At 46.2% G+C, this 22,524-nt stretch overlaps 1 protein-coding gene across 1 annotated transcript in view; it reads left to right on the top strand.

Annotated features, from left to right (window-relative positions):
* Nucleotides 1-4,909: 4,909 nt before the first annotated feature.
* Nucleotides 4,910-22,524, top strand: part of CPS1 (carbamoyl-phosphate synthase 1) — a gene marked incomplete at its 5' end in the record, with an annotated part of 88,654 nt that continues 71,039 nt past the window's right edge. The window contains 6 exons of the mRNA XM_082762853.1: nucleotides 4,910-5,032; nucleotides 13,028-13,137; nucleotides 17,203-17,347; nucleotides 18,439-18,528; nucleotides 19,210-19,266; nucleotides 21,642-21,734. Of these exons, the coding sequence (XP_082618979.1) occupies nucleotides 4,910-5,032; nucleotides 13,028-13,137; nucleotides 17,203-17,347; nucleotides 18,439-18,528; nucleotides 19,210-19,266; nucleotides 21,642-21,734 (618 nt within the window). The remainder of the gene's footprint in view (nucleotides 5,033-13,027; nucleotides 13,138-17,202; nucleotides 17,348-18,438; nucleotides 18,529-19,209; nucleotides 19,267-21,641; nucleotides 21,735-22,524) is intronic.

Below are 22,524 nucleotides of genomic sequence, written 5' to 3' on the forward strand. Positions count from 1 at the left end.
AACAGGTGACAAGGGATGTCTGGATGCTCTTAGTTCGTTTGTAAGGGAACAAGATCATTTTAGGTTAGTTCCCCCCGCTGCTATACCAAAAATAAAAAGTTGTGGTTTCTGAGGTAATGGGTTTGATAGAGCTGTCAGCAGTATGTTGTGGGGGAAAAAAATGTTACCCATCTTAAACTTAGTGTTGCATCCACTGCACCGATCTTGTTTGATAAACACCTGATAAGAAAATGGATGGGAACGTTAGCATAATTCCCGTGCTTTTGAAACTTTTCCTCCAAGTTCCTTGGGAAGCAATTGGACCTTCCCTTGAAATGGAAGGCAGCATTTCCAAATCACTTTGAGGGCTTTTCTGCTAGCTGAGGGAAGGAGAGCATTTGTCTTGCTCCCTGTGGCAGCAGAGAATTTCAGTTTTGCTGCCACCTTCAACTACTCTGCTTTTCCCCTCACGATTTCTGGAGTGTGTTTTAGTCAGGGCAAGGCAGGGCGGTCAGAAATCAGATGTGGCCTGACAGATGGCTGGGGAGATTTTCAAAAGCATCTGAAGGACACTTGGAAAAAAACTCCCCTCTGATCTCAGCTGCAAGGAGGGAAGTCCAAGCAATTCCTGTGGGCTGCTTTTTCCACTGATCCCAATCCAGGGGAGATCTGTGCCACCGGAGCTCTGCTGAGTTGGAGGCAGTTACCTGGGACTTGCACTGGTGTGGAGCTGGGCCAGCGTGCCTACAAATGAGCTCTGATCTCCTGTCTTCCAGTAAGAACAGAACGGGTTGGGGGTTTATTTATTTACTTATTTTACAGATAACTTGGAAAGGACAGTCTTGTTATTGTGATGGCTGTAAAAGTTGACATGGATGTGTGGATAGATCCGTTACTGGGTTCTGCGAAGGCAGCTAGAAATTGCTAACTTTGGGTGGGAGTGTGTGGTAATTGCTGGGCCAGGTACGGTCTGGAGAGTCTCAGCTTTTTTCCCCTTCTGTCACGGACTTGAAAAGTTGCTCAAAATTTAGGAATTCATAGAATTACCCTGCCTTCGTTTTCAGAGTCATAATCCAAATTTGTCCTTTCAGCATTAGCAATCTCCATGCATTTGGAGAACTTCCTCTGAGTTCTTCCAGAAGAAAGCAGTGGGCTGTCCCTGCACATCCCTGTGGTGCTGGCTGTGCAGAAGTGTCTTGCTGCTCTCCTGCTCATGGGTTTGCTGCAAAGCACCACGCCGATGTGGAATAAAACAGTGCTAAGCCACAGCAAGGGATGTCCCCTGATGGGCACAAACAAAATTACAGAGGGCAAGCTACTCCTGTTTCCCATTGCCAACATCTGCCACCGTGATGCCAGGCCTGGTATGATCTGCTACTGCTTCTGCTGCAGGGAGCGTTGCAAAATGGCAGGCTTGCAGCATTTCCCTCCATGGAGGGCTGTTTAATTTGGCCTGGTGACAAGTTCTTCCCCCTTCCCTTTCCTTTACCAGACACTTCCTACTCCCCAGGAGATAAGCACGTGCAGCATGGAAGTCCTGCAGAGCTCGGTGGCTTCTAGCAGAGCCTCCCAGCTGGGACAAGCAGCTTCAGGAGCTCCCTTTTTTGGGGTGCCACCTAAGCAGGACCTCAAATACTGTCTGAGCACTTCTTTTCTGAAAATCAGGCAGTTGGTTTTAAGCCTCTGAAAGCGTAGGCACTTAGTTTTCTTTGAATATCTTAGCCTTGGGGATTTACAAAGCTACAGACCATTGACTTTGATTTTACGGTACAGTGGTACTGTATGATGAATTTCATTTCTGGTGTTTTTCACTTGTAAACAGTAAGAAAAAACCTTCATTTTAATGAGCACTTTCCTCTCTCTGCCCTATTCCCTATCTGTGTAGGATATAGAACGAGTGAATTTGAAACAAAATGCAGTCTGCCTTTCTCTAAACAGCTATGCCAAATAAATCCAATGGTTAGGAAGCCTAACTTTTGTTTACTTTTTAATGTAATTTCCTAGCATCCGAGCTGTTCTTGTCTGAGTGATCATCTGCCTTCATGGCTTTACATTCCTGGCTTCTCTGATATGTGTCCTTCCTCCACAGCCCCAGTCCAAGCTTCATTTCCTGAAGAGATGATACAAATTCAACTCGTGTACTGGCAGGCAAGTTTAAAGCCTATGTGCTCTGGTTGCATTTCCAGTAAAACCATTGGTCCCTGTTTTCCTTTCTCCACTCATCTATGTGTTTTTTTGTTTGTTTGTTTTTGTTTGTTTGTTTGTTTGTTTTTACCATCAGCTCAACCTCTACAGAAGGTATTTGTTAAATGCAGCACATATTTAAGATCTGTAGCCACAGAAGGCCTGCTTGTACATTGACAGGCTTTTCTGAACTGAGGTTTCTGTCGGGAATACCTAATACGTAAACTGTTGACTCTAAGGCCAGTAAATTAATCTCTTTTTTAGTGCGCTGGCATGGCTTGCATGCTTTTTCCTGGTGTTGGTAGAAGTTCCTTTTGCCTTGCGTTGGTGGTGGAAGCTTTGGAACATGGTTCTTGCACTGAAGGAATAACCTTTCTGATCTCAGAAGGTCTGAGGTGGGCTTTATCAATCAGTTCTCATACAACATGGTTGATGAAAGGGAAAAACAGCAGGGTAGAACCCATAGCAGTAGGGAATGTGGCATCCTTGCTGTGGAGGTGATAAAGGGAAGTATTTTTTTTGGCTGTTCCCCCATACAGCACTTCACCTATAATATATGGCTGCCACAAGAGATCTGAGCGTGTACTGCAGATCCCTGATATATTGAACCCAGTTCATGATGTGGTCTTACAGCTGTTTTCACCTGCCAAAAGGTGCTGCTGTGCCCTTTTTCTGCTCACTCCCGTCCCTCTGTGTTCATGAACGGCCTCACAACAAAAGGAAGGGGCTTTTTAGCTCGATCTGTCTGCCTCGTGCACCCGCATTAAAGCTCCTGTGGTGGAAGGAGAAGAAAGTGAGGATTTGGCAGTCAGGGTGTTTAAACTAGTAGCGTGGGCTGATTCTGGCTCAAATCCACGTGTACCTGGTGCTCAGTGTGACTTCTCTGCTGGTAAAAAGGGAGTGCAGGATTAGTGTTTGGTATCGCCATAACAAAGGGCAGTGATCATAACCTTCCAAACACCGTGTGTAGCAGCATAAAGCTGACGTAACGTGAATTGTGGCTTTAAAAGAAAACTAGTTTCTGAATTGCATGTGTGAATGCACGTGTGTTTGGATATTAAGCTGACTTCTCTTGTGCAGGGTGTCTTTGCAGTCCATTCACTTACAGCTGTACCTCTGCTCTTTGTACATCCGTTCTCCCATGTGTGTCTCCAACCTGGATCACTACAGGCTAGAGCCAGGCACGTAGAGGACTATTTAGCAAAAAACCAATTCCCCATAGATCTTTGCTAAAGAAAAAAATTCCATGTTTCCACGTCTCTCAAGCTTCTTCTATGAGTCGGAACGATTGTCAGGTATCTTCCTGTTGGAATAAGGTTTCTTTCCTAAACCATGCTCTAGTCCCCAGGAAACGTTGTTGGCTTGCTTCTCTCAGCTCTTCACACTTGTGAAGCTCATGGTAAATCTGAAGTTTTCTACAGTCTGTCTTCAACTATATTCTGTCCATCTCCTTCCATCGTCTGGATTCAGGCTTTTCCTATGCTTTTCTCGTCCAGGTCTCCAGTATGCTCTCCATCACAGAGGGCACCCAAGCCCATGGTCCTCTCTCTGTCTCTTATTCTGTGTGCCATGGTGCAGCTTGGTGCTGTAACAAGCTGTGCAGGAAATGCTTTCAAGTGATGCTGGCATCAGCTCAGGCTAATCTCAGCTGTGTTCAGAGAAGTCCTAGTTGGTACTGTCAGTGATGAAAAAAGGTTTCCTAAATCCTTAAAGCAGTATATGTCTGGCTGAAAATAAAATGCAAAAGAAAAAGGTTTTTTTTTCCTCTCTGTGCTAATTGAAGCTTCAATCAGTCAGGTTTCAGAAGGTGGTGCTCCATTTTAGTTCATAAAGAATAATATTGTGCATGCTTCTCCCCTAGCCTTTGTCTTCATTAGGCGTTTTCCTCTCTGGCTAACGATGACCATGATTCTGAAGACTGCAGTGTAGGGTTGTAGGAACTGTGATAGTTACAAAGGCCTGCGGTCAGCTAGGAGATGGAACATTCTGCCTTATTTCAGCTATTGTCCAGTAGCGTTTTGCCAAAAGGTGTTTTTCCTGTTGCAGCTGTTTGTTTTTCCCATTGATGTCTTGTTCATTTTCTTGGGGAGAGGGGGCAGTACTTTGGGACCTGCGCTGGGGCTGCTGGTGACTGTGTACTCAGAATAAAAAGACTCCAGCTTTCTGCAGGACTTAGTCCTCCTGTTCTCCATCTTCCAGTACAAGAACTGGACAGCCCCAGGCTGTCCCACTAGCTAACGGTGGACCCCAGCTCACATGCTGGAAGCACACTATGGAGAGAGACTCCGAATTTGCACAGACCACGGGCTGTTAGAGGTTCTTGGTCTCTTACCAAGATGTAAGGTGTGAGTTCTGGTGTGTGAGGACTGTCTTCGTTGCTGTGGGTGCAGTTTCTCAGCGAGCTTTGCTGTCTTCCAGTAGGTGAAGCTTGTACCTGGCCTATGACGCAACCCCTGCTCACAGACAGACCTAAAGAAAAGTGTTGCAAGGGCTCTAAGCGAGCACCCCTCCAAGGAGGGGCAGGAGGAGGTGGGTCTACAGCAGAGACTTTTAATGGCAGAATAAATGGGAAGGTGGAGGTCAGTGCTGTTCGGTCAGTCCAGCACAGCAGCTCTCTCTGTTCTCTTCCCCGCATTCTGCAGGAGCATATTATCTGCACTAAATCTTGAAGAAACACATACAGGTGGACTTTTTTTGTTTTGTTTTGTTTTCCCGAAACTTCAGCTACCCATCAGCAACTCTCAAGATGACAAGAATTTTGACAGCTTGCAAAGTGGTGAAGACTTTGAAAGGCAGGTTGGAGTTTTGCAAAGTGTCTGCTGATCACTGGAGTTTCTCAAGGACTGGTACCAGGTTGTTGAGCATCAAGGTAACAGTAACTGCTAACAGGGAGCTCCTGTGGTCTGATAGAGGTGTTTGGCATGCCGAGAGATAGCTTGCTGCAGATAACAGGGTTTACCTAGGCATGTAAAACTAAACTGAAGGAGGTTTGTCTGAACCTGAAGCAAGGGGTTTGCTTGGCTAAACAGTTCTAGTAGATAAGCCAACACTTTTGTGTAGTCTGGAATGAAAATTATAGGGTAAATAGCACCAAAAGGTGGAAGTTCAAGGTTTTGGTTAATTATTATATAGTATTTTCTCTACAAACACCCCACCTTTCTATAGGACTGATAGCTAACAGAGCAATTCTTTCATCCCATGTCATCATGAATCAATGAGGTATTTAAAAGCAAGCATCGCTTGAAGCATGTGAGCAATCCCAATGGGTCTGTGTGGGATCCATTGTCAGTGTATTGCAAACCAAGCTGGCTCAGCTTAGTCAGAGAGGTAGATGGCTCTTTTTGGACACATCGTGGTATCAGCCCTTGATTTTAGGGGCTTGAACCCCTCGGTTCACATCCCCGCTTTCTTCAAATGCAAAAGCTGCATTTGAGCAGCTTTGCTAGTGCAACTCACGCGGGTGCAGCCTGGCACAGGGGGGAGCTAGGACTTTGCCAGTTCCACAGGACTTGAGGTGCTTTGGCTCTTTGCATGGAAAAGGGGCTCTTGCACGTTTCTGTTTGTGGATCGCCGGTGTAATAGGATTAACAACGTGAGGAGTGATGTTTCAGTGGGTAGTGGGGAAAAGCTCTGGGAGATCTGGGCTGTGGATACCCAGAGGGTGCCACCTTAGCTGGCTGGTGGAATAGAGGACTGATTAATATCACTTCTGTCCACTGAGGACTCAGGTTTCTCTTGTTTATCCCATGGTCACTGATTTGCAATAAAAAGTTCTCTGAGCTCCTGGCAAAAGACCCATTATTTCTTAAACAAAAATTGGCTGCAGAGAAAAACTGAATTGGGAAGGAGGCATCCCTGTTCTTATCTCTTTTTTCCAGTGTGTGAGTTCTCAGTTCAATTTTGCCTCGTGCTTTTAAAGACAGAGGCTGTTTTGTGACTGGTGTACTTGTTACTGGACCCTTCTTCCTCTCCCAGAGAGTGCACAGCAGTCGTGGAACTGCTACCTCGTTCACCATCTTAAAGCACAGCTTGGTAATCTTCCCCTTCCTCTGAATTCAGATCTGGCTGAGGAGGATGTTTTTCCTCCTTGTGATTACAACAGGAGTCCTGTTTGGGAACTGTAAAGCCACCGTGGGTACCAGTCTCCCCTGCCACACTATTTGAAGGTGAAGTAGGTCTCTGACATGGGAAGCAAGTTCTTCTGCAATTCCTTGGGCTACTGGAGCTATGTTGATTTGACAAAAACACGTTAAGACAATTCAGTCCCTCATGTGGGGCAGTTCCATTTCTTACATCAGCTCTTCCAGGGCAGATGCCAGCTTCTGTGCCATTTTGAAATCTCAGCACTGAGCTCGAAAATGTCTGTTGGTGTGACAGAGCAACACGCTTCCAGCCACCTCTCCTCTCTGGGCTTTTTGCTTCAAATTGGAATGGGCCAGGAGAAAATGGAGACACTTCTACTGCCAGTGTTGCTGGGTAAGAGGAACTGTGTATGCACTGAGAGGTGCTGTTGGCAAAAATCAGTGTCTGAAGTATAGGAGGCCAGGTTTCCTACTTTGTAGCTTGGTTTATCCCTGCTGACAGAGTAGAACGTCAGTATGCTGATGTTGTGCCTCTCAGAACAGGTGTCCATGCGGATGCACTTAAGTCCCTGCAGATACATAAGGGTTTTAGACACTGTGTAGCCATCTAAGCAGGACTGAAGAGCTCTGCTGGAAGGCCATCCCTGCTTGTCTCTTGCCTTTGATAGCTATCTCGCTGCTTGGAGCTACTTCAGTCACTTCTGCCGTGTTCTGTAGAGTGCAGCAGCTGGAAGTCCTGTGATGCAGAGAGAGGTGAGTTCAAAGGCACTTCAGCCTGTGGCTGTAACAGTCTGCTACAGGAAGAGGTGTCTTCTGCTGGTAAAGCTGTGTAGCCCCTGGTTAGGATTGTTGGCTCAGATTTTGATGAGATACCATCTTTATACATCCCAGGATAATCCTGGCAGGAATCCGTAGCGAGCTGGATCTGATGTGTTTTTCTACTGATGGATTAGGACGTGAAGTTTGGATTTGGCATCTTAAATGACAGATTGATGTGTTAGGCGGATGCTTTGTCGCTCATTCAAGGACTGCACAGTGACAGACCCAGAAGGTCACACCTTGTAATGCTGAGGTGCCCAGTTAAGAAGTTTCAGGCTCATGGAAAATTGCTGCCCAACTCTGGTGGAGTTACAGCACCAGCTGGTCTAGCATCTACCTAATTCTGTGCTCGTGAAATGAGTGCTCAAAGCCAACACCACCAATTTCAGTGGCGAGGAGAATGAATGTATGTTTTAAAACCAAAAGACAAGGCCAATGAAACCCTTGGGAACTACTTAACCTCAGTGCCAGTGATAGCAAATGCCCTCCCCAGAAGCATGAGACTGAATGGGGTCCATTTGTATTTCACGGTGTGTGACAGGACCTACTGCAGGGTATCCAAGACCTAATGTGCACTACAAGTGCTGAGTCCGGTGGAGTACCTGCACAGTGACTGGCTGTGGTGCCAGCCAGCCAGCCCCAGAGCTGTCTTTCTGACATTCTGTGCCTTGGCATTGACCCTGGGGAAAGCTGTTTCCATATCAGACTTGATTTTTTGAGTTTAATGCTTAAAGAAGTTTGTGCCGCCCAAGTGGATGCTTGAACTCACAGAAAGCAACGGGGTTGACAAGTAGTTTAATCTGAGAGCTCAGTTCTTATTTCTAACTCCACCTTTGCCAGGGGCCACACGTGTGTTTGAATTCAGCATCTGGTACACAAACTGTTGAACCTTTCCTGCTCGGGGCTTTTCTTTAAGGCAGTGCCAGGCTCATACACCTCCTTCTATGGCACGTACAGAAGCAGAAGTCAGAGACTCTCTAATATACATATGCAAGCAGTAAAGCAGCAGGCCTGAGGGAGAATTTAAGGATAAGTGGTCCTAAAAGGCCGACCTGTTGCCTAAGTTTGCCTAGGAGCAAGGTGGCTGGCTGGGCTTGTGGCACAAGGGGCTGGGTTTGGTGTTCAGCCATCATTAAGGGTAATGGATAGAGGTAAGAAATTTGGAGAAGGTTTGAAATGCAGAGTAATTAGGGTGTGTGGGCTAATGGCAGTATAGGTAATGATCCTATTCTTGCATTATTGTAGGCTTAAATGAGTGTTTAGTTGCCTTTGATTGCTCTTTCTCAGTAGGCTATTCTAGGGAGCAAAATAAATGCAATGAAAACATATTTCTGATCTATGTATGAGCTAAGTAGAGTATTAGAGAACGTGAGGGAGAGGTGGTAGGTTTAGTAGAGTGCCTAATATTTATTCTCCCAGGTCTGTTTTCTGTCCGGTTAAGCTCAGCGTATGTGAGGAAACATCACTGTACGTGAGCAGTCTGAGGTACGGGGACTCAGAGGTTCCTATTCCCCTGCTGCATCCCATCCGTCAGTTCTGCAGGAGAGATGGAGCATCCATGGGTGGAAGGGGGCACGGGGAGCAGAGCTGAGACCCCTGTGGGCTCTCGGTAGGGCTGCTTAGCATCACTGGTTTCAAGGTAATCACGCTTCTTTGTAATTCAGTAATGGGCAGAGAGACCGTAGCTCGAAGCTCGTATCATTTAATGCTCATCTGAGGCCCGTGTAGTTATATGGGGGTGTAAAGAGCGGTAGCAGCAATAAATAGGTGGCTTGTAACAGTATAGCTGGCTCAGTAAGGAGGGGATTGGGAGAGCTATAAAAAAGAAAAAAAAAAAAAAACACACACACACCAGGAGCAAGCTAAAAATATAGCTAGAAATGAGAGAGAGCAAATTTTTGAGCACTGGCTTTAGAAACTATTTTAGATGAGTGTAAAAGGATGCTTCAAATACGTTCTGAGGCAGGTGGAAAGTAACTGAGAAAATGACTGGGAAGCAGAGAGGTGGGTGAGGAGGTAAAAGATCACTCGTAATTCTGCTCCTCTCCCTTTGGAGGTGAAAGTGAAGGGCTGTGTGTGAAGTGGGGCCCATTCCTCCAGAGATGGGGAGAAAAGGGGGATGCTCATTTCCTCGGGTGCTTCACGACTTCCACTAGCTGCCTTGCCTGTCTTGGTTCCCCTTCCCCCTCTGATTTTTGTCAGGACCAACTATCCGTGGCGTTGTTGTGAACAGCCTTAAGAAATTTTAAGAGTTCAAATTGTAGGAAAGGAGACTTTTCTGCCCTGGTGTCTTTGGGGTGGTTCTCGTATTTCTTTCTCTTTGACACGGACAGTGATGGAGCTAATCCAAAGCTTCTCCCTGAATGTAGCCTGAGTGTGAATCATCTTGGGGATATACAAGACCTTGAATTGGTTCTTTATTCTTTTTTTTTTTTGTTCCTTTCTACTTGTTAATTTTAGCTAGAAGCAAATGTGATAATATGTATTTAAAGGAGAAGAAAAAAATGCTGGCAAAGGAAGCCAACTGTTAGCAACGTCCAGCTGGATCTCCAGCCTGCGGTGACAGTACACACAAGAAGACATTTCTCTAGCTAAGGTTGTTGCTGGTTATTTGGTCTGGAGAGAGTGCAACACGACCCTGGCCCCAGCCTTCTGCTGTGCTGGGAATCGGGGGGCTTTGGGCTGCTTCTGCACTTGCTGATCCGCTGCCCATTATGCAGCCAGCCTGGTCTGTGTGCTGAGACGTGTGCCAGAGGGGTTGTGCTGGGTGGAGTTGTGGCCTGCCTGAGGAAGGAAGGAGGCATTTCCCCTGCCACACACCAGTGCCCTCTGTTCTGGGGATCCATCTTCTGCAGCAGCCCAGCGTGCAGGGCTCAGCTTGGCCTTGCCGTGACAAGCTGAGGGATTTCTTTGGAGAGGAAAAACTTGACTTCTTTGACTGTTTACTCTGTGAGGCAAGTGTGAAAGAAAGAATATTACCTGCTTGCTTCCCAGAACAGGCGTTTATGGCAGACACGCTTCAAAAAGCAAATCACACTGCAGAACTTTTTGGATTCAGCAGATCTTTATCATCTATTTTGGAGATGGGAAGGGCTGCTAGAGCAGGGCACCCACCAGAACTGAATTCATTTATTTGTTTAACTGCCACAGTGCTTTTACCTTGCGTGTGAAGTGCTTAGTGAAGTGGGACCTGAGCCAGCGAACTCTTCAAGCTGCTTTGGAAAGATGCACCAAATCTTGCAGCAGTCCCCCTTTCTGTTAGCCACCTTTGTTCTTCAAGGGCTCTGCAGCCTCTCTGGAGAACAGGGACCTCTGCTGAGTTCCAGCCTCTGGTGTGTAGGGAAGAAATGGGATTGCAGTGGGGCTGTGCGTGGAGGAAACATTTAAGCTGAGACTACAACAGAGATCTGTGTTAGACGACATAGGGATGCTTCTGAGGAGTGGAGACAAAAGGACCTCGAGGCAACTCTGGAATATTTGTTTATTTCTTGCCTTTTTTTGTTTGTTTGTTTGGTTTGGTTTGGTTTCAAATGAAAATCTCTCCAGCTAATCCCTGATGGAGCCAATTGGCCTTTTTTATAGCCTGTAAATCACTTTTCACATTAAAAACAAAACTGAAAAGACAAGGTAGGCTGGCAGCTGAGGGATACGGTAACACCTCTGCTGGATATGTAGGCAAGAATAATTGCTTCAGAAATGCTCAACAAACAAACTAAGCTCTTAATTAAGAATAATAAATCAAGGAGGGGGGGATCCATCTGAACATCTATCCCTTCTGTAGCTGAACTTGCAGGCAGGTTATGGTAGCTCAGGGACATCCCTCTGCATTACTTGAACACTGTGTAGGGGCTGTGATAGTACAGCGGGGCTTCTGTTCGGCAGAAATGATTTCTCTGCTGGTCTGGTGCAGAGAAGGGCAGGAGGTCTGCGGGAGATTCCTGCGAACTGCCACGATAAGGGCGAGACTCGAAGGTCATGGTAATTGTGCTGGATTTTAGCCCTCAGGAGCTAGATGAGTTTTAGATTTCCTGGCTATTCCCCCATTGTTGAGGATCCTGCCAGGCTGTGTTTGCAGCTGTGGCTGCTTCACGCGATGACCCGACTGGCTCTGGGTGGTGGGACTTGCCTGAAACCGGAGCTGATATTTGGGTGGGCTCCAAATACTTGCTCTGCTGAGGGGAGGGATCTGTCTCTTGAAGCCAAGGCTGAGGGAAGCTGGTTCTTACAGTCGCTCTCCCGTGTTTGTAATGTGGGCTGGATTTTGAGCAGGCTTCAGAAGGGGCAGAAGTCCCATCCAAAGCTCAGTCTGAGGCACCAAGGAGCTTTTCCTTCCTAACACCTTCAGTGTGTGGCAGCTTCCTGTGGTGAGAGGCTTTTAAAGAGATTAGGGGGCTGGCCAAACTGTAACTCTTATTTGGGCTAGATCTAGGGCCATCAAAATTGTATAAATAACTGTGGGAGGATCGTGGTGTTGCTGACTGTTCCATCCAATCATACAAGAAGGCTCAGAAAGTGATGGCTAAACCTTTTGAGAATGACTCGATGTTTGACGTTAATGAGGAAAAAATGCAAGGCTAAAACCATCCCAGATGCACAGAATTCAATTACTTGGCAGTGTAGTTTGATTCTTTTTTAGTGTATTTTGCAGTACATTAGTAATTGATCTGTGCAGTATTTATAACTGCAGAAGAGCTGGAGATGAATGTTTGCTGTGATTGTTACAAAACGTTCAATGCTGGGGCTGAAATGTCTCCTTGCTGAGATTGTTCAGCTGATTTACAGCTAATGGAAAGTAGCTCTCCTGCTCCTTTCTGCAGCAAACTGAACTTGATTCTTTTTAATAAGATTCCAACATAAGGAGTTCCGTTTTTAACAACAAAACAACAAAATAGCTACAAAAAAAGAAACCCAGACACACCCTCAATATGCAGGTAAGAGCTACTGCCTGGTGGACAAACTTGGTGGATGATCGAGGAGATTGAGCCCCTCCTTCCCTGGCTGGTGCTTGCTGGAGGGGGGAAAAAAATAAAAATAAATAAATAAAAGTGATCTACAGAGCTGGTTTCAGTAACTTGCTGCCTCACAGCATTTATTTTAAATTCAGGCACTGTACCTGTGTCTCCTTGCATGACAGGGAACCTGATGCTGATCAGCAAAAAGCAAAAGCTGCTCCTGCCTTCAGCTCCCAACAGCACTGCTAATTTTGTTAGGGTTACCAAATTCTGGCAGGTTATCCCATCAGAACCCAGCATCCCTGCTTCTTGGTTGGGACTCCGCTCTGCTAAACGCTCTTTGAAAGTGTTGCTGCTTATGGGAAGCTTTCCTCTAGGCTGCTCGTTAGGTAGCTCCCTCTGCCAGGACAATTTAATCCTATCCCGGAGGTAACTGGGACCATGAGCGTCTGATCTGGGAGCTCCTCTCTTCCCGTGTCCTGCAGCAGGATGGACTTGTGTTGTGAATTTTGCCTCCTGACACCAGTCTGCCTATGCATGCACTGCTTTTTGATGGCTTAGCTGTATGGTTACAACAAAAGTTAAGCACCTCTAGAAGCCCATGGCTGGATGAGAGCCAGCATACTCAGCAGCTAGCCTTGAGCAAACACTGAGGAGAGGCAACTCTTTTCCTACAGAGTTAAAGTATTGGTTAATTGCAAGATATGCTGAATGAAATGAACAAAGCGATGTGGAAAGAGCCAGGGTTATCCAGTAGTAAAAGGAACACATGCTTTGCTCATGGTGAGGTTTGCCAGCTTCCTTGCCACCTCTAGGAGCACAATGTTTAAGTGTTAGAAAGAAAAAGAGCATTAGACCAGTAAAAGAGACAGTACCTTGGCGGCTGGGAATGGGAGAGGGGCAAAAATACCCAGAGCATGAGGCAGGAGAGGCAGGTGTCCTCGGTGTGACTTGTGTAAACATCAAGCCTTTTCCTCCTGTGTTTGAGTCTCTTCATGTGCCTTTCTCTAGGCGCAGACAGCGAACTTGGTGCTGAAAGATGGAACGAAGATGAAGGGCTATTCTTTTGGCTATCCATCCTCCACAGCAGGGGAAGTCGTATTCAACACTGGTATTTCTGGGTAAGGCAAAAGCAATTGAGAAATAAGGAAGAAAACTGTTTTGGGAGCTTGTACAAGTATGAAAGGGGTAGTTGGTGCAGATGCTTTTCTCCAGATCATAGGGTCCCAATCCAAGGAAATGATGTGCTGTGCAGAAAACACCGTGCTCTAGGGATGCAGAGAGGGAGCCAGTTACCAGTATGACTTCAGGCATCATCACGTTTGTGCTGATGGGCAGCTTGAAGGACTCGTATAGCTAACTGTGACAGTGAGGTGTGGAGAGATCTGCTCGTCTCCCCACGAAATGCAGCCCCTGCTGAGTCAGAGCAGAGCTGCTGCTGAGTGACACAGAACCAGGACAGCAAGAACCTTCATCTGATGTGTCGTTGTTCTCCCTCCCATTTCCAGATCGAGAGTAAAGGTTTGAAGTACCTGCAGCCTCCTGAGTGATGTGACACGGCCTCTGAGTGCAAAGTTCTTAACTCCTAATGTTCCTAAATTGGGTTCTCACATGTGAACCATCCTTCTTGGTGTGTGGGGGCTCATAGCACAACTGAGGATGTGTTCGAGCCCTCTGCCCTTCCCAGAGATAGGGGAGGATCAGGTTTGTTGCTAACCTGGCATGGCTGCGTGTCCTCTCAAGTGACAGAAGCTGATAGCTGGCTTAGGATTGCAACCCAGGGCTGCGAAGTTGAACTGCTTGAGCAGAGAAAAAGCTGCCCAGAGGATTGAGGCTGTGGGTTAGGAGAGGGATATGTTCCGGGGAGGTGACACAGCTCTGAAGCTGCTGGTGCTTGAGCTTTTTCTGCAGCTATCCATAGCTGTCTTTGCCTGCAGACTTTCATAATGGTCTTTGCCCAGCTGCCTTGTATTCCCCAAATTCTGCTCTCCTTTGGAGAAATCAGTGCTCACAGGATGAGTTTTAAATGATCTCATTGGTGAGGATGTTAAATTGCTGCAGAGGGGAATCTGTTTGCAAAGTTTTGCATTAGGAGGCAATTATTTAAGTATTTTGACAGCACTAATTACTTGCTGTGTTAATATACCTGCCAACAAACAACTGTTTAATATAGATCAGAGTGATGGAGGGCACCAGAGTTCTCTTCTCTGTGATGGATTATGGGCAATAAATCTTGTCACATCACAAAAGTCAAGGAGGACCTGATGGATTAATTTCCCCTCCACATGTTTCTGTGGCAGCAGAAGCTGTTTGCTCATTTCCTAGTGATTTGGAGAGGATGCCTGTGAAAGGAGAGATCTCTTCTGGGCTGGGGAGCATATGGGGATGGAGAGAAGATTCGAAACATCAGGCTGTGTCTTCAGAGCGCTCTCCAAGAATGTGAACTCGGTTGGCTTAGAGAAGAGGAGGATAAGAGCTTGAGCATTGCTGTAGATCGTAAAAGTGACAGGATTTGCTACCAGCCATGGCATTGCTGGCCAGTGAAAGAAACCCTCCAGCTCTGCCTCGTGGTCTTGAGCACAGCGATCAGGACCTCACATATCTGACGGACCCCACTGCCTCTCCTCCCCTTAGCAGGAGGCCAAGTGGGAAGGAGGTGCTGCACTAGGGCTGGGGCCTTTTGCAGGCTGTCTGGGCTCGTAGCAATTAGCACAGCCAGCAGGAGCCTAATGCAGGGGTGGTTTTTTAGGTCTCAGACCACTGCTTTCTGTGAACTGGGCGTTTCTAGACCCTGAGCAGCGTCAGTGTGAGCTCTGTGTGCAGACAACCAGTGTGCTGCTCTGCACCTTGTCTGCTTGGCTGGACTCCCACGTCCTGATCCGTGTCAGAACAGGGAGCCTAAGCACTTTGTGTACACCCAGCTTTCAGGGCTGAAGTAGCTAAAGCTGGCTGGAATGTTGTCAGATTACTCTAGAAGAGAGGCCAGAGAGCGATGTTTTGGGGGTGCAATGTTGAGTTTTCATTAGAAGAGCACGAGGATGAACTTCTCAGAAGGGTTTGGAATAAAAAATCCTAGCATTTAGAATGGGGCAGAGAGAGGAAGGGGGGAGGTTTTCAGTTACGGGTTGCAATTCTTCCCTCAAAATGTTACCGTGCTTGTATCAGCTCAGTAACTGCATTTGCCTCCAACGTGCCTGTGTGTGTGCCTCACAGGATGCTCTGGTGAGAGCACTGATTGATGGGAGTTTACTGAAGTCAGGCAGGGCCGTGGGCAGGCACAGCAGGGGTTGGACCTTGCAGCATCTTTGGAGCTCCTGCTCCCATCTGCTCCTCTCTGCCCCACGAGCGTTGTGCCTGCTTAAAGGGCATTTTGTCTTAACGCAGAGCTGCGCCTTCACAGCCCAGCTAAACCCAGTGGCTCTCTGTCCTTGTTTGCTGATTACAAATAACATGCAAAGGTTAATTACATTGCCTTTGTCATTACCAGAGGCTTTGGGAAGCATAACCAATTGACTCGGAAGGAAGGAGATGCTAAATGTGCACGTCGTGTGCTTGCTGCAGTTCTGTGATCGCGCTGCACTTTGTGTGGCTGTTCACCTGCAGCAGGAGGTACAGATCTGAACAGCAAGGGAGGCCTACCTGGAAATATCTCACGGCCATTGTTGATTTGATGTGTCATTCCTTAGAGCTGGCTGCTGTGCTGCATTGTCTGTATCTGCCTGCAACCACTCCGGGTTTTGTGAAGAGTTTCCCAGTGTTTGACAATTAATCTGCTGGCAGTAAGTCCGAAGCACCATAAAAATGTCTCTTGTGACTTGCTGATATCTGGTAGACGGCTGGAGTTGCCAGTTATGTATTGTTTAAACAGTGATGGCAGTAATAAATTATGTTTTGTATGGGTCAGATTAATTCTGCAGTGTCTTGATGCATTTGGCTTAATATCTATATGGATAAGTTCATCTGTGGCTAAATTACAGCTGCTTTTGAGTTGAAAGACAGCAAATGCTTAACAGATTGGTGCAACAGTATGCTAGAGTGTAAGGGAGAAAGTGAAAGGCTGCTCACTTTGAAGCTGCAGAATTAGGAGCATGAGTAAGTAGAACGTATTTACCCTGTTTGGGGTTGGAAGTGAGCCAGGATCAACTGGATCCACTGATCAAGAGCTGATCCAGTAGACTATGCGAAAATTGTAGGTTTGATCCTCCATTAAATTCCGAAGATCTTGGGTTCAGTCCTCCATTGCAGGAGGATGTTCCACTGCACTTGCAGATCTGTCCTTGCTGGGAACAGTGCTCAGGCAGGTGCTGGAATGGAGTCGCAGTCTCTGGGTCTTCTTCCTCTGGCTAAAGGTGAGGGCTTTGGGGCTATGGGACCAGCATGGGCTGCTGAACCCCAAAGCATTGTCTTCAGCCTGCCTTTTTCAGAGAGACACAAACTGCCTTCAAAATGTAAGAATCTGGTCAAGTGGTACGTGGGGTGTCCTGCAGATGGGATCCAGGAGATCGCCTGGAAGGGATGGCAGGCCTCTGTGCTGGGAGAAGCTGCAGAATTGGTGCCCTGGCAGAGCTTGCTGGCAGAACAGGTAGGAGGAAAGAACCCAGAGAAGTAGTGAGGAATCATAAGGATGATTGTAGCTGCTTCCGTGAGCCCAGAGAAAAAGGTAGATGTTAATTAATCCACCTGTTCCCTCGCGGAAAGGGCAGTTACAGCCCCAGACATCTGAAGACTACAGGCTGGGGAAGGGAGCAAGACTGGGCAAACAACTGTGTTGTCAGCTGGCTTTTCAGTTTGAGCTTTCTACCCTTACTGAGAGGGAAGTTCTTACACCACGTGGAAGGAAGGGATGGTGATGATGGGTGCCCAGGGAATGGCCAAGCCCCAGCTGTCATCTGTGGTTCAAGTGATACGTCAAATCGTAAGGGGTCTGAGTTGAACAGCTCTCGTGCTTTTCTTCAGTGAAGCAGGAGAAGCAAAAGCCTTTCCTTGTTCTCTGTGTTGAATGCTTAATTGCAGATAGCAAGGATGAGGTGTGTTCACAAATGTGCTTGCTACGAAGGATGTTTTCACATAACTACTGGTTTTGCCTTTTGTCATATGAGAAATCAGAGCTGTCCTCTCACTGCCTCTTTTATTTTCTGTTCAACTTCAGAACAACGTACTTTTTCTTCTGTTTCTTCTTCACCTAGATACACCGAAGCCTTGACAGACCCCAGCTACAAAGGACAGATTCTTACTCTGGCTAACCCCATTGTTGGGAACAGTGGGGTGCCTGACACAGCTGCCGTGGACGAAATGGGCCTCAGGAGGTTTCTGGAGTCCGATGGAATCAAGGTAATGGTGGCAACACAGGAGCTGAGCAAAGGACGGTGCTAGCAGCCTGAGTGTGTGTGAATGTGTGTGTGTGTGTGTGTGCAAGAACTTACTGGCACTTCATAGAAGTTAAAAGGAGTCAATGATACTCAACCTTTCTCTTTCTTCCTCTGGGTATTGTTTTCTGGAGAGATGGTGGCAAAAGGTAATCACAGTGCTTTCTGCACCTGGCTATGCGCTGTCTGGAAGTGGTGCCTTTCCCCTCGGTGGTACACATGACACAGTTTTTGTAAACTGCTCCCCTTGTTGATTTTTTTTTTCCTCACATTCCTATCTGCTTCATATTTGTCTGGGTTTGGCCAGGACTGGTTTCCACAGGGAGAGCAAATGCTGTTGAGAATAAGTTTCTCTGTGCAGAAACTCTCTTCTATATGCCTGTTCTGCCACAAACAGGGGAGGTGACAGCTGTGTGAAGAAGGCTGCCCTTACTAGCGCAGGAACTAGTTTGTGTTTTGGCAACAGGGCACATAGGCTAAGACCAGGACTGTGTCCGTGCTGTTGTGGCAGTACTGAAAAATGAAATAAAACCCATGTAATTGCAGAGCCAGTTAAATGTTTTATCTGTCCTGAGGTGAAATGACTCCTTTATAAACTACCTAACTCCACTGGAAAATGAAGTTGACTTTTGAAATGAAATGTCACTAAGAAAGTGAAAAGCTTTCTTAAACAAAAAAATGAATCAAAATGGAACATTCTGTCTTGTCTTAAACTTTCATTTTCTTTCTAACAAGAACTGTTTTCTCCATTCAATGCAATTTGCAGCTTTAGTCAATTGGAAGCCACACTATTCTATGGATTTCATAAGTAAAATGGTCTGGGTACATTAATGACAAACTGCTGATGTCTTTACCCCTCTGCCTGATACCTCTTCTGTGCTCTCCCACTGTGCGGTATCAGGTTTGCTGTCTTCTCGTTCTGTCAGAGCAGCCACGCCGAGTCTGCCTGGCATTGTGTCTCATGTGATACGGTTTGCAGCAGATGAATGTACCAGAAGGCACAGGGCTAGTCCAGAGTCATTCTTCAGTGCAAAATTCCATTTCTTCTCTCTGCAGGTTTCAGGTTTGCTGGTGCTGGATTACAGCAATGAGTACAGTCACTGGCAGGCTACAAGGAGTCTTGGGGAGTGGTTGCAGGAAGAAAAGGTGAGAAATAGTGGGATAGCTACATGGAGAGAACAGGCCTGTGTGTCTGGGAACAGGGGAAAGAACAACCAGCTTTGAGTTGCTAACCACTTTTCTCTTGAGATGTCTTCACCAGTCTGTACTGTGCTTGTTCTGTGTTCCTTAGTTCTCATTCTTTGGGGATGTTTGGTTCTTATTAAAAAAGATCCATGTTAGATTATATTCCAGCTGAATATCCATCTGATATTCCATATATCAGATGTTTCTGTAGTGCTGCTCCTAGTGACTGCCACAGTGCTAACCTCAAGAGCTGTTAGCTGCAGGAACCCCTCTGACGTGAAGTGGTGGGAGTCGAGGATATGCCAGTAGAGTGCAACTGACCTGTAGCAGCTGGGAGGGTTAGGTGCTCAAGAGGAAGGCAAAACGTGGCTCAGAAATGAGACCAATATTTGCCAGATAAGCTTTTTATTTTGAGCTCTCTAATGCAGAAACTAGAAGTCTTGAAGAACCAAGCTATTTATGAGTGGGGAGTGGGGAGGAAAGGTGAAGAACTGCAAGTGGGGCAGCCTTGGCAACAGAGCTGCTAAGAGCCAAAGCCCTTTACCAACAAGCATGTTCTTCTCAGCAAAGTGATCTGGCTGTTGGCTTCACGTGCCTTAGCTGCTTGTTCTCTAACTTATACTTACCTTGTGATTTCTTCAGGTGCCTGCTCTCTATGGGATTGATACCAGAATGCTGTCCAAATTAATTCGTGACAAGGTATGATCCCCTTTCCTCGACCCAGTTCCATTAACCTTGCCGTTTTCTGGGACATATTTCTAACAGCGCAGCAAACCTGAGGTAGCAATGCTACTGCTGGGTTGCCTTGACCTCAGGTGCTGCTCAGATCCTCATCCCCTTTGGAAGACTAAAGGTTCTGGGTTTCCTATTCCACATGAGTGAACCAGCACGTGCTGATGTACATGAAACTCCTTTGGTAGTGGTGTCAAACACAACAGGCTGTCGTGTCACTTGCCTGTTGCCTCAGGTAGTAACAGAGATGGCAACAAATCTGTGACATCTGTTGCATATTAGTTCATAGTCAGCGTCAGCTTTGGTCAGTGGAAACTTTCCAGTTCCTCAGAGACTTAAGGAATAGCTATGTTAACCTAACCTGGATTCCTAACACAGGCTGGTTTTCTTTGACTGAAACCTTTCATTATTTTTAATAGCCATTACTTTTCTCTGCTTTCTGAGAGCTGACAATTGAAGGACATCGGCAAGATTACATTACTGAATGGAAGGTAGTGTTAAGGTACTTTCACATCTGCTCAAACGGTGATCAAAGCCATTCCGAAGGTAAATTGTTGTGCCTCGGAGGCTTTTCTTTTCTAATGGATTATATGAAGCTGCTCTATTCTTCAGTTGACCAGTCTGCAATCTGTAGTGCAAGCCCACTCCCCCATTCATTCCACAACCAAAATACGAATGATCCAGCCTGAATAGAAGAATATTTGTAGAAATTAATTCTTATGGGAAGATAAGGGTTTGTCCTGCTCTTACAGACAGCAGACAAGTGCAGTTTAATGCAATGGGAAATGGCAATACATTTTTCTGCTTTCTTCAGACACTTCGTTTAATGGATCAGTGTTCCTTTCATCCAAAGTAAATACACTTTCAGTATTTATCCAGTAGCTTATCAGACAGTGTAGAGCAGTAATGCCCATTATACTGGGACTGAGTGGTATTGGTTTATGGCTTTTAAAATAGTGGATAATGTAGCTTTGTCTCCTAGACTTCTTAGTCGGAGTGAGGGGAAAAAAAACACAAACACAACACTTTATAAACAGACATGGAATGAAATATTAATTGGGGGAGGGAATGGGGCTTTACTGTGATAAATGCAGAAATGACCAATGACTTGTTAAAGCAACTCTAAATTCAGGGCAGCATTTGGCTGAGTAATCCAGTGGCAAGGTAAGACAGAGTTCCTGTTTGTAAGAAAGGCTTTAGGGCTTTGTCATCAGCTTTTATGGGACTGGCTACTCAGTGGCACTTGGCAGTTTCTGTGGCTCCCAAGAACCCGACTTATTTAAGGTGATGCTGACTTGTTCGGCTCTGCTGCACACAAAGCGTTCTGTAGCACCTTGTGGTGTAAGGTGCAACCTCAAGGTGAGGAAGGATGTCAGTCGCTGTTAAGATCTGTCTTCAAAACTTACCCTTAATAGTGCACATGGCAATGCACGATTATGACACTTCCCTGTCTCTAAAGAAGATGACAAGGATACTTCAGGTGTGGCCGACCATGGAAGTATCTCAAAGAAGTATCACTAGAGCCAGTGAGCAGTCCCAGCCTTCACAGGGCAAGCTGAACGTTGTGTTTTATCTTGATAGTGTCATGTGTTCAGAGTTATCACAAAACATTGACTTCCTCTGCTTCACCATCCCCTTCCATCCTTGGAAAGTTCTGTATTGCACCCCCTGTCCCCATGCTGCAAAGAGTTTAGCCCTAGGTTAATCCCACTTATTCCAGGAGTGGAGCAAAGCCAAAATGGGGGTTTTTTCCACTGAACTTTAATGAACAGAGCACAGAGTAGGATATGCTGCTGGCAGATCAAGGGTGTCCTAGCTTCTGTGAGGTGATAACAGCAGTAAAAAGCAGAGCTTGCTGGAGGTGATTTTTTTTTTTTTTTTAACAGATTATTCAGCGAACGGCTGTGCTGACCTGCCTCCCACACAGCATTGCTTTACAGCTCTGCTGCCTTATAGCTATCCACAGTATGTGGCTGAAGACCTCACAGTGGGTGTCTAAAACCAAAAAGCTGCAAACTGCCTTGGGGATTACTCCCAGATCTTATTTGGGGATCTGAAACCTGATCCTCTTGGAAGGCAACCTGTTTTACTGTCATTAGACAGCTTGCCAAGCTGTTTACAGATTTTACTGGTGGCACTGCCTCTCCCTCAGAAGAAGGATGTTGAGACTTGTTTTTAATACTAGGAAGGGATCATAACTTCTGAAGATGCTGGAAATGGCTATAAGCTGTCAAGAAACCATCTCTAAACAGCTGTTCAGGTTGCTGTGCCTGTCAGCACCTTGCCCCAGTGTTCACAGTTTCTTTACTTGTGCTTCTTTGTTTACTGGTGTATTTCCACAGGGCACAGTACTTGGGAAGATTGAATTTGAAGGTCAACCCACAGAGTTTGCAGACCCGAATAAGCAGAACTTAATTGCAGAAGTTTCAACAAAGGTGAGAACTTCCTTTAGTCCTAGGTCTGTACACTCCAGGTATTAACTGCTCCCCATTTGCTCTGGGGATCACCCAGTTTTTCTAAATAATCTCGGGACCTCTTTTAAACCATTCACCTTTCTAGAGCTTTGGAAGGCTGTGAACTCAGCATGGGCCTTGTATGGTCCCTGTGGCTTACTAGGTGCTGTGCTGAAGCTGTAAAATAGGCTACGTTGAGCTGGATGTACTCTGAACAGTGCTCGGATCAGGGGATTGTCTGTTCCAAAGACAGGAAGTCTTTGAAACAAAGACTTTGAAACAAAGAAGTATTGGGGATACAGTTAGAGCTGGTGTGGGTGGCACACTTTCAAAAAATTAACCAAAAGAACAGTTGCTTTACTTGAATGAATTTCAGGAAAGCTCACATTTGATAACTTAGGCTCAGGCATAATTCTGTTGAGGTCATTCCAGAAGGTATTTGTAGGCCTCAAAAAGAGAGCAGCGTAGGAGTTCCCTGGCTCTAATATTGCTGGCATTAGCTGCTTTTTGTGTGTCGGTGGACTGAACAGCAGCTATGTTTGTACTGCTGTTAGCAGGGCATGCAAACTGTGCTCAACCACAAGAGAAGAGCACTGTAACTCACCAGGTCATAGTAAACCAGGCTTACACTAAAAATGGTAACCATTCTTCTACCAATGCAAGGGCCAGTGTCTTGAGTCATGGACCCTTTGGGGTTTTAGTTATAGGATATAGTGCCATAGGGGCATTGACTGAGATGACAACTGAGCATGAGTCCCGTTTGCAAATTCTG

Source organism: Aythya marila, assembly GCF_965140915.1.
Source record: "Aythya marila genome assembly, chromosome: 6".
Classification (NCBI taxonomy): Eukaryota; Metazoa; Chordata; class Aves; order Anseriformes; family Anatidae; genus Aythya; species Aythya marila.